Source organism: Corella eumyota, chromosome 2 (genome assembly GCF_963082875.1).
Source record: "Corella eumyota chromosome 2, kaCorEumy4.1, whole genome shotgun sequence".
Classification (NCBI taxonomy): domain Eukaryota; kingdom Metazoa; phylum Chordata; class Ascidiacea; order Phlebobranchia; family Corellidae; genus Corella; species Corella eumyota.
Window position 1 is genome coordinate 1,897,867 of NC_137491.1, and position 12,121 is coordinate 1,909,987.

Below are 12,121 nucleotides of genomic sequence, written 5' to 3' on the forward strand. Positions count from 1 at the left end.
TATTGTGTAATAAATATGGTCGTATTATAAATATGTGTTATGTTCTTTGAGTTTCTCTTACTAAGTACTCGTGTCGTTAAAATCAACATTAAGTTAAAAACTTGATTAGAAAGGAAAATTTCTTACAAGCCAAAGTTTATTAGGTAGGCCAAAAATACTATAAAAAGTATTATCAGGAAGACTTTAGCAAATATTTGTTAACACTTTTACTTAAACGGTTAAATAAAGATGGTGTTTTACTGTGGCAAGCGCTTAATTCTTAACCGCTTTCCAACGGGTTAAGTTCATACGAGTTCACCGAGCCGACACGTCTTCAAAGTTGGTTCGGGCGTCAAGAAATTAGCGGCAAATGACGACGTTTTACCGGTCAGGCCATAAACAATACAATTTAACAGGCCAAACAACGCAATTTATCGGAACAATGCCAGCAATCAGACTTCTAACCGCTCCACGCCGGTTCTAAAACGTCATCGCAATAGAAGAAACCAAGAAAAGGACGACTCGTATAACCTTCCCGACGCCACCTTGTTTTTATAATTATCCCGCCTTTTGGGTATATAAGCTTGTATTTTATTTTATAAAATCACTTACGCTCTGACGCTCTTGCTCTTACGCTCTTACTCTTACGCTTACTCACTTAGTTGCTTAGTTTTTATTTACTCGCCGACTCTGAAGTTTAGACAACAGCAGTCAAGTCTGGCCTTCCATTTCTGTAGGGTTTTCTTAACGTTTTAATTAAATTAATATGAGTAAGCGTAAGAGTAAGAGCGTAAGAGCAAGAGCGTCAGAGCGTAAGTGATTTTATAAAATAAAATACAAGCTTATATACCCAAAAGGCGGGATAATTATAAAAACAAGGTGGCGTCGGGAAGGTTATACGAGTCGTCCTTTTCTTGGTTTCTTCTATTGCGATGACGTTTTAGAACCGGCGTGGAGCGGTTAGAAGTCTGATTGCTGGCATTGTTCCGATAAATTGCGTTGTTTGGCCTGTTAAATTGTATTGTTTATGGCCTGACCGGTAAAACGTCGTCATTTGCCGCTAATTTCTTGACGCCCGAACCAACTTTGAAGACGTGTCGGCTCGGTGAACTCGTATGAACTTAACCGGTTGGAAAGCGGTTAAGAATTAAGCGCTTGCCACATTACTACCATATTTACCTAATACTTAATAAATATTGTGAACATTTTAACTTTTACTACCAGGGTACACAAAAATTACAAATTTTATTTTTTTAAATTTTATTAATAAATTAGCAATAGTTGGATTTACAAATTTTACATTACGTTTTAAAAAAATATTTTTTGGTTGTAGATCGCTGTGTGGTCGTAATTTGGTTATATCTAGTTACTATGGCGTTGTAGCACGACGCGCGAAACAAAACGGAAACAAAATAAAATGAGTCATCAATATCCTTGAGTGTACAATATTGGGACTGTTAACCCCACTGTTTTGCTTTAAAATGAGTGGTTTTTGATTCATAAATTCAGTCAGTCTTTTGTGGTTGTTTACATTTTTAAATAAAATTTGCAGTCTTTATGTTTTTTGTCGGTTTGTCGGTTTATTGTTTAAATACCACGTGCGTTGATAATTTTACGTACAGACTTATATATTTAACATGTTATTTAAAAGGGAACCGTAAAATAATATAGGCTTTTGTATTTAAAGGCTTTTTATATTTTAGGTTTTTAATAGCAAGATAAAAAAGGTTTGCGTTTAAATTTAAACTTTCGTTATATAACAAACAAAAAAAAATTTTAAAAAATTTCAAATTTTTGAATAGAATAATAGGTAATCAAATTGGCAAAATATTTTGAAATATAATTATGTTTTAGGTTTAATAAACAAAATAACTTAACCAAATTTCTGTTTTAGGTGCTAAATTAGGTCATCAAATATTACAATTATGGATGTTCAAGATAGGGGTTTATGGAAAAATAAAAAACAGTTCCTTCTTGCTTGTGTGGGCTATGCTGTCGGTTTAGGAAATGTTTGGAGATTTCCTTATTTATGTTTTAAAAGTGGAGGGGGTAAATTATAATAATTGATTTGTGAAATTTTTTCTATAATATTTAAATTGTAAAGTGTAAAAAATGTTACACGAAAAGCTCTTTTTTTGTATTGTATGGTAAATATTTTTTATCACTTTGCAATTAAAGAAAATATTCAAAAAATCTTTATTTACATATTACGCAAACAAATCCTATATTCATGGTTTAGTAGTAACATTACTTACCTTTACTATCTGAAGTCATTGCTTTAATTCCGACTACTTCTATACAATATCATCATTGTTATAGTGGGGGGGCATAGTGTAGTGGTAAGAACACTTGTTATACCACACATGAGGTCGTGGGTTCAATCCCCACTGCTCCCATGCTGTAGCAACCTTGAGTAAGGCGCTACGCCAGCGGTATAAACTTTTGCTAAGTCAGCACTTAATCAGCAGTATAATTATCGGACAATTATAATCTGTAATATCTCAAACTGCCACAGGCAAATATACCTTAATGTACAACACATAAAAGACTGGGTTGAAATAATATATATTACTCAATGTTCAGGTCGTGACGTCGACCTTGTCACTTTGGAAATAATTAGTTTACATAATAAAAAAAATATATTGTTATGTTTAACTAAATTAACACCTTATTTTTTTAACAGGGGCTTTTTTATTGCCATATTTTTTGACATTAATATTATGTGCAATTCCTCTTTTGTATTTGGAGATGGCAGTTGGTCAATATACCCGATACGGTCCGGTGCACGCACTCGGACTACTTTGTCCTCTTTTTAAGGGTATGTGTTTAAATATTTTTTAATATATAAATCGTTTTATGGGTTAGCCCTTTAAATGTATTTTAGTGTATTTTTATCTACCTAAATTTGGACAATTCCTAAAACAAAATTAACAAAAACTAATTTTTTTTTATCTAGGCGTTGGCATAGCAACGGTGGTGATAAGTTTTATGTTGTGTACCTACTACAACGTTATCATCTCATGGGCCATATATTACTTCTTCAACACATTTCGATCTACATTACCATGGTATAGTTGCAACCAAACCTGGAGTTCGGTTAATTGCACGGAGCATACAAGTTTGCCAAGCAATCTAACTTCAAATTATTCTGTTTCGGCGACCCAAGATTTTTTCGAGTAAGTTTGCATATATATAAACAGTTGAGTTAATATTTAAAGTTAGTTATATGTGTCAAAATAAAAAAAAATAAATATATAGACGTTTAAAGGATCCATAAAGTTTAACATAAAAAAATGTATCTATTAATATGTAATAAATTTAAAAAAAAATAAATAAAAAAAAAAAAAAATAAAAAAATTTTTAATATGCATTAAATATTTAAAAACAATACCCATATACAATAAAATGCTATATTATCAACAAAAAAACAATATCTATTAACCCAGGCTTACCTGAACCCTCTTCTGGGAAATGTTCATTTCAAAATTATAAAAATATTGACCTAAATTTTTGTAAAATGTGGTATTCAGAAATTTATTTTTTGGGCAAATCTTTCATATACTTACAAATATATATACTTTATAAAAAATTTGATTTTGAATTTTTTTTTCAAATTTTTGATTTTAGTCGAATCGTGTTGGGAAAAACAGATGGAATTCATAACATGGGAAATATGCAGTGGGAAGTATTCGGTTGTTTTGTTCTAGCTTGGATTCTCTGTTATCTTTGTGTTTTCAAGGGAATTAAATCGGCAGGAAAGGTAATTGTTAAGTTTATAAAAAAGTGATAAAAAAAATTTGATTTAAAAAAATTTAACTTGGGTTCTTAAACTAGAATTTCTAAATATGTTTATTAAAACGGCGACTCTAATTGGTTAAAGATGAATTTCACACAATATGCTAGGTTTCAAATTTCAAACTGAATACAGATATAATTCAAATTAATTATAATATGCTAATTTAAGGCAGCAAACGAGTATAAGATTGCAAATATAATATGTGTATATATCTATTACACTTTATGCTAATTTAAATTAAACAAAACTTTACCTTAATAAAATTATTCACAAAATAATAAGAGTTATATATGTTTTGACGTATATTCAAATTAAGATATACATATTTTATGTTTTTTTTTTGTATTTGAAAAGAATATTTGATTTTATTTTGCAATGTCATGGCCTTTTAAAGTCAAAGACCATCAGTGTCATATATAAATAAGGGTTAACATTTGTTTTATTTTATATAAAACGTAAAAGAAAAAACAATTTTCTAAATGTTTTAGAATTTGGTAAAATATTAAGTTAAAAATGTTTTAATAATTTTCTCAGTTTAAATCATATTTACATAAAATGATTATACTAACACAACGGGTATTAAATTAAAGATAAGGATATGTTAAGGATAAGATTCTGTTTATGAGACAGGAACTTAACTTCCTGGTATACCGACTTACTGGTATCCCCCGCTGTTCTGCTTATTGTTAAACCTTACAGACTTACCCTATGTTCTATATTGTTGTAATGTTGTCATGAAAAACTGGTTTTCCCCCCTATTTTAAGTGTGGTATTGTTCTAGGCCTTGATGTATTTTACCAAGTGCTTAATTTGTTTATTATTGAGTTTATGTTTTTTTTATAAAAGTAAAAGTTTTAAATAATATTTTTATAGAATTTTTTTAATTGTTTTTCTTAAATTTTTGTTTTGTGCTAAAATGCTAAAATTGGTTAAAAAGAATTAAAAATTTTTTTTTTTACTTTGCCAAAATATGGCGCCAAAAATTTAACCCTTTATTTAAACTACAAAACACGGTATTGAGCCATTATTTAATGTATTATAATGGAAGTAAATACTAGTAGCAATTTCTATTGTTAAGAGGACTAAACCTACCCACAGATAATCCAAATAACTTTTATTATATTCATTGTGTATAAGCGGTGCACTCAAATCAATTTATCTTAAATTTCCTTTTATTAAATTCTGATCAATTATTCATTTCCATTACTCTAGTCAGGAATAATTTGATTAATGACTAGGTGATAATAAACAGATGCTCTAAAATGTTTATCTTTTGACTATTGTTATGCATTTTTGTGGTTTTTCTTGTCAATATTATGAATAAATTACGGTTAGTTAGGGCAAAAATTTTAAATATTCATTACAAAATAATTTTTTTTCACAGTATTATCCAGCAAAAATTATATAAATTAAATTTTATTCAAATAATATTTTAATATAATTTTTTTTATTAGGTGGTTTATTTTACCGCTACATTTCCTTATGTGATTCTTTTCACCTTATTTTTCGCAAGTGTTTTTCTACCGGGGGCTACAGATGGGATTATTTATTTTCTTAAACCGGTGTGGCATAAATTACTGGATGTTGAAGTAAGTTTAACATCATTATTTATTTTATTTTTAGAAAATATGGTATTTGAAGTTAAAAATAATGTACTGGCAGCGTGATGTAGTGGAGAGAATACTTGGCTTCTCTACATGAGGTCCTGGGTTCAATCCCCACTGCTTTTATGCTGTAGTGCCGTTGAGTAAGGCGCTATAAACGGTATGAACTTCTGCTGAGCCAACACTTTATTAACAGCTTAATTTTAGCCTATATTATCCCAAATTGACAAAGGCAACTTAAAACTGGGTCAGGGTAACAAATGTTACTCTATGTTTAGATCGTGAAGTCGACCTCCCCATATCGTGAAGTCGACCTTCCCACGACCTTCCCACACTTTCCCCCCAAAAACTTTTAATAATTTTTTAGGTATGGATAAGTGCTGCTGCTCAAAACTTTAACTCAATTGGGATTGGATTTGGTTCGCTAATCGCTTTTTCTAGTTACAACCCCCGTAACAACAACATATTACGAGATACTCTTTGTATTTCATGTATTAACAGTATGACCAGTATTCTTGCTGGTAAGTTGATCAATATGCTTTTTTAAATTAATGTTTTAAGGCATTTTTTACATTTTTTTCTTCGATGTGGGAAAGTCGAATGCGAGACTTAAACATAGAGAATGCGAGACTTAAACATATCTTTGATGTGGGAAAGTCGAATGCGAGACTTAAACATAGAGTAGCATAAGTTACTCCGACCCAGTCTCGAGTTGCCTGTGGCAGTTTGGGATAATATAGATTATATTTGCCCGATTATTATTCTGCTGATTAAGTGCTGGCTCAGCAGGAGTTTATACCGTTTATAGCACCTTACTCAAATGCGCTACAGCTTGAGAGCAGTGGGGATGAAACCCATGACTTCATGTGTGGTGTAGCAAGTGTTCTTACCACTACACCACGCTGCCTGTAGAATTGATTTGCAGTTTTAAATATACTAGTCAATAGCCACCACTATGAGTAAAATTTTAGTTATCATAATATGGTTGCAACTCTTAAATAAAATTTGTTAGTGATAATTAACTCACGCACCACAAACGGCAGTTTTATTTATTTTGTAGGCTTATAAACTGGACTCGTACATATATATATTGCTAACTAAGCTTCATTATATATACATATGGATTACAAAATTTTGCCCTTTTTTGGATTACAAAATTTACAGAAATTAAAAATTGTTTTTTTAAAAAGATGGTTCGGTCGCAAAGTTTCTTTTTTAATTATGTTGGAATTTTTTTACGGCTCAGAGAGGACAAAATAGAGTCATTTTCCTATGTTTGCCAGCATATGATCTTACGATAGTGACGTCGTGCATCACGTGATACGCAAGCATTGGGACTTTCCCTTTTACTTTTAAATCCAGATATCTCAAAAACTACTTGACCAAATTTTAAAATAATGGTATCCTCGTGCAAGTTGGAAAAATTCCAACATAATTAAAAAAGAAACTCTCCTACCGAACCATCTCTTTAATTTTTTAAATAAATTTACACATTGTTTAATAAAAAATGTTTAGATATTTTGTATAAACATAACAAAAATTTTTGTTTGTTTATATTTTTTTTTTAAAAACAAATATTAAGTCCTAAAACATATGTTATTTCCTATTCCGTTAACAATAAATACACAGGATTTCCTTTTCCTTATTAATAAAAAAAAAATCAAAACATACTTGTAAATAACAACATTGCTCTGTTTTTTTTACACTAAACAAAACAAAAGTCAGGAAGTAAATAATTAGTTTCGAAATTTAAATTAATCTATATATATTTAACGAACCACAACCACAACTTGAGACTGGGACAGGGTAACAGGGTACAGGGTAGTCAACCTTCACACAACAAAGACTAATAAATTTAAAAAAATTTTAAAGATTTATAGTCTATTAAAAATCTGTCTAATTTTTAGAAATTTTTTTAAAAACTATTTTAATTTTTACAGGTTTTGTCATTTTTTCTGCCATGGGCCACATGTCGTACATTTTAAATCGTCCAGTCGAGGAAGTGGCCACCGGGGGTCCTGAGCTTGTATTTATAGTTTATCCTCAAATCTTTGCTAACCTACCTGTTCCAGCGATGTGGGCGGCCATATTTTTTATAATGTTGGTTTGCTTGGGGATTGATAGTCAGGTAAATTGAAAAAATATTTTAATCTTTCAATTTTTTGAGTAAATTTAGTCAATTTAATTTTTTAATTTTTTTTTATATATTTCTATCTTCAATGTGGTAAGGTCAAAGGCGTGACCTAAACATAGAGTAACATTAGTTACCCCGGCCCGGTCTTCAGTTGCCTTTGGCAGTTTGGGATATTATTGATTATAATTGCTCGATAATTATACTGCTGATTAAGTGCTGGCTCAGCAGGAGTTTACACCGTTTATAGCGCCTTACTCAAGAGCACTACAGCATGAGAACAGTGGGGATCAAACCCAGGACCTCATGTAGTTTAGCAAGTGTTCAGACCATTACACCTTGCTTTATAAAATATATATAAAACAATTTTATACTTCTTGTTAAGTGATTAACTTTTAAATTTTTTTTTTAATACTTTTAATTTTTTTCTAGTTTGCAATGATTGAAGTTGTGAACACAACATTAGGTGATGCTTTCAACGGCAAACTTTTAAAGAAATTCTTTAAACGACAAGAATTTCTAGCTGCAGCCGTTTGCTTTGTCGCTTTTCTTATTGGAATTCCCAACTTGATGCAGGTAAGGTCATGGGTTCAATTCCCGCTGATGGCAAGTTTTATTATTTTTTTTTTAATTTAGCTTATAATTATAAATTAAAAAAGTGTTTTTTTTTAATAAAAGATTTAAGGTCTTGGGTTTAATTCCCACTCTAAGTGTGTTTTTGTTTTAATTAATTAATATTAAAAATAATATTAAAAGTTGTATTTAAACATTAAAATGATTTTTTAAGTTTTGTAAACTTGAATTCTTAATACTAAATAGGGTATAGTGATATTTAATTGTTGTTACCCAATATAATTTATAAAATAAATATTTAAAATTTTGTTGTTACTTGTAATTCTGTCAAAAAAATTGGGATTCTGCTTCCCTTAATTTCCTGTACGAATAAAAACATAAATATTAGCTAGAATTGTTATTAAATTATGGGATGTTATTGTTATGTTATAGCATTATGGGCAGTGTGGTGTAGACCGGTAAGAACACTTGCTACACCACACTTGAGGTCGTGGGTTCAATCCCCACTGATCTCATGCTGTAGCGCCCTTGAGTAAAGTGCTATGAACGGTGTAAACTCCTCCTTAGCCAGCACTTAATCAGCAGAATAATTATCGGGCAATTATAATCTATAATATCCCAAACTGCCACAGGCAACTCAAGACTGGGTCGGAGTAATTGATGTTACTCTATGTTTAAGTCGCGCATTCGACTTTCCCACATCAAGGATAAAGATATATATAAAAAAAAATTATATATTTGCATGAAATTTATCAAAAAAATAATTTTATCACTGAACACAAAAATAGTTTTAACTTCGTTTAATTTTACTTACTGTTTAAGTTATACAACTTTAAAACAAATTAAAATTAATTAAAAAAGGAAGGATAGCCCTGTTTGTGATGACATAGAAGGTACTAGCTTGTTTATATTCACTAGGCTAACTTAGTACTTGCTCTGTCACACAAAATATAGTAACCTGGTTTTTGGTGTTCATTATTTTCAATACTTTTTAAAAATTAATTGTCAGTACCACAGACATTTTTTAAAGGTTCTAAAACCATTTTGTGATTCAGTTTCAATCATTCTAACAGGCAATATACAAAATTGCAAAACTCTCTAATATAGAACTTTAATAATTTTGCCCTTTAAATTTATTTAAATTATTTGTTTTTTTAGGGGGGCATCTATGTTTTTACTTTGATGGACAACTACACTGCTATTGTGTCTCTAATGTTCTTGGCTTTTTTTGAAGTAATTGCATTATGTTGGGTCTATGGGGGTAAAAGAGTAGCAGAGAATGTTCATGAAATGACGGGAAACTACCCCCCAAAATATTTTATTATTTGCTGGATGATTTGTGCTCCCCTATTAATAACAGTAAGTAGTTTTCTAACTAAATATTTGTTGAACCGGCAGCGTGGTGTAGTGATAAAAACTCTTGCTACACCACACATGAGGTCGTGTGTTCAATCCCCACTGATCTCATGCTGTAGCGCCTTTGAGTAAGGGGCTATAAACGGTACGAACTCCTGCTGAGTCAGCACTTAATCAGCAGCTTAATTATCGGGCAATTATAATCTATATAATATCCCAAACTGCCACAGGCAACTTGATACTGGGTCGGAATAACTAATGTTACTCTATGTTTAGGTCGTGAAGTCGACCTTCCCACATCGAGGATAAAGATATTTAAAAAAATATATATATATATTAACAAAAAGTTATAAATTTTATTGTTTTTTGTTTAGATTATCTTAATCTTTAGTGTAATCCAATACAAACCCGCACATTATGGAAGTTACACCTACCCTGTATGGGCAGATGGGTTGGGATGGTTGGTCTCCTTATCTTCACTTATTTGTATTCCTATTTGTGCTGTCATTGCTATACTACAAAGACAAGGAACATTTATGGAGGTAAGTCTAACTTTTATTAACTAGACACACTACATTTACCGGCAGCATGGTGTAGTGATCAGAACACTTTCTACACTACATAAGGTCGTTAGTTCGATCCCCACCGATGCCATGCTGTAACGCCCTTGAGTAAGGCGCTATAAACGGTATGAACTTCTGCTGAGCCAGCACTTAATCAGCAGCTTAAATACTGGGCATGATTAGTCATTTATTGAAAAGTATAAATTTCAAAATTTTTTACAGATAAATGTATTTATTTTTAACTTTTTTTTGTTATTTTTCAGAGATTATTAAACTCTACAAAACCTGTTCTACCCAAAAAAGAGCAAGTAGAAAAGATGACCCAGTTAAAACAAATCTCAATATCTTCTGATGATAATCAACCCCCGTCTTATTCTTCCGGGTCTAATTCACCCTTTTTGGGGGCTGGTGATGTAGGGGTAGTTAGTGAAATGTAAAAGAGAGTAACTTTAGATTTAGGGTTTATTTGGGGCAGTATGTAAAAGGGGGGTTTTTGGGGCAGTCTTGCAAAAATATTTTTTTAAGTTTAAGTGACTGAATAAATTTTTTGAAAGATTAAAGTTTTTTGGGGGTAAATGTGGGGTTAAAGGGTAAGTTTGGGGATTTTATTAAATTCAGGGTCATGCTATTTATAAAAACTTTAAAAAATGTTTCCTAAAAAATAAAAAAAAGTTTTCCTAAAAAATATAAAAATAACTTGATAACTTACTGTAATCAAAATTACAGATCAATATTAATATTATTAAACTTATTAATAGTTAGCTAAGTTTTAAGTGTTTTTTTAAAGGATTTAGTATATTTACTTAAAAAAATTATGCGATTATTAATATTTTGTTTTATATATTTAGTAATTATCAAGTTTAGAATTATATTTAGTTATTAGTTTTCGTTAATCAAATTATATAATTTTTTGTAGCAAAATTGTAGAGTTTTTGTAATCTTAATTCACATTGAAAAATTCTAAAAAATTAATTTTAATTTTTGTTTTTTATAAAAACATTATTATAGTATTCTGTTAGTTTATATACTTAGATAAAACTAGTTTTTTTATTTTTTTTTTATATTTTTTGTTGTTGTTTTTTGTACAATTTAAGTTACACTTATTTTTTGATTAAATATTTCTTAAAATACACAAAAAGTAGAAGTACTATTAACCTAAATTGTTGTAAAAGATTTATTTAAATTAACAATATTTTGATGCACTATCTTTGTTACTTTTAAAGTAATTTTTTAAAAACTACTTTTTAGAAAAATATTCGATAATTAAAGACTTAAAAATTACTATCATAAAACTGTTAATAACAATTTCTAAAAACTTCAATTTTGTTCTGTTTTTTATGAACTAACATCTGCACTTCCTTTTTTTTAGTTCACTCGTTAAACTAACAATTATTTATGCAACCCCATATTTTAAATTAAATATTATGTTACTATTACTTAAACAACCTTTTAATAATTTGAACAAATATATTTATATGTGCTAGGGCGAAATCTTTAAACATTTTTCTTCCTAAAACTGTTACTCTTATAACGTTTAACGTTTTGTTGCTATTGGGTTACTTTTTTAAAAAGTGCCGGCTTGTTAAAAATTAATCTTTAAATTTTTCGAATAATTGAGCTATTTTTAAAATTTTGTTAAAAAATTAGCAAATTGCTCTGTTTCTTAGGTAGTTTTTTTTATTAAAATGTAGTTTATTCTATGCACTTTTTATCAAAGTTCCTATAGACTAAAATTTCATTTATATTTGGGTATTATTAGTTTAAATTCTGAATTCTTCATTAGGCCTTTATTATTTTTGTATTAAAAATAATTTATTGCCTAAATTCATTTGTACTTTCTGATAACATTTATCTCTAAAATGTTTTTTTTTTCAAAAATTAAGTTACTTTTTTATAAATTAAAATTTGTTTTATTAAAGTATAAATTTTAAAACAGTTTAATTTGTTTAATAATGTGTTAAAATTGTGTTCGTTTTTTTACAAATAGAGATTGAAATATAAAAAAATTTTTCAATAGTAACATTATTATTAGCACTTCAAAGTTTTTCAATTATGAAAATTTTTAATTTATTTTATTTTTTCTTGCTATAGTCAATTAATTTAACAGGTCAAAAAGTCT

At 29.4% G+C, this 12,121-nt stretch overlaps 1 protein-coding gene across 1 annotated transcript; it reads left to right on the forward strand.

Annotated features, from left to right (window-relative positions):
• Positions 1-1,883: 1,883 nt before the first annotated feature.
• LOC145742921 (sodium- and chloride-dependent GABA transporter ine-like) lies at positions 1,884-10,637 on the forward strand. The gene is made up of 11 exons (XM_082560763.1): positions 1,884-2,028; positions 2,663-2,797; positions 2,936-3,155; positions 3,607-3,739; positions 5,230-5,364; positions 5,747-5,900; positions 7,320-7,507; positions 7,943-8,086; positions 9,242-9,442; positions 9,814-9,981; positions 10,266-10,637. Exons 1-11 carry the CDS (start codon positions 1,905-1,907, stop codon positions 10,437-10,439), a joined length of 1,776 nt encoding a protein of 591 aa, XP_082416889.1. The 5' UTR covers positions 1,884-1,904; the 3' UTR covers positions 10,440-10,637.
• Positions 10,638-12,121: the final 1,484 nt, after the last annotated feature.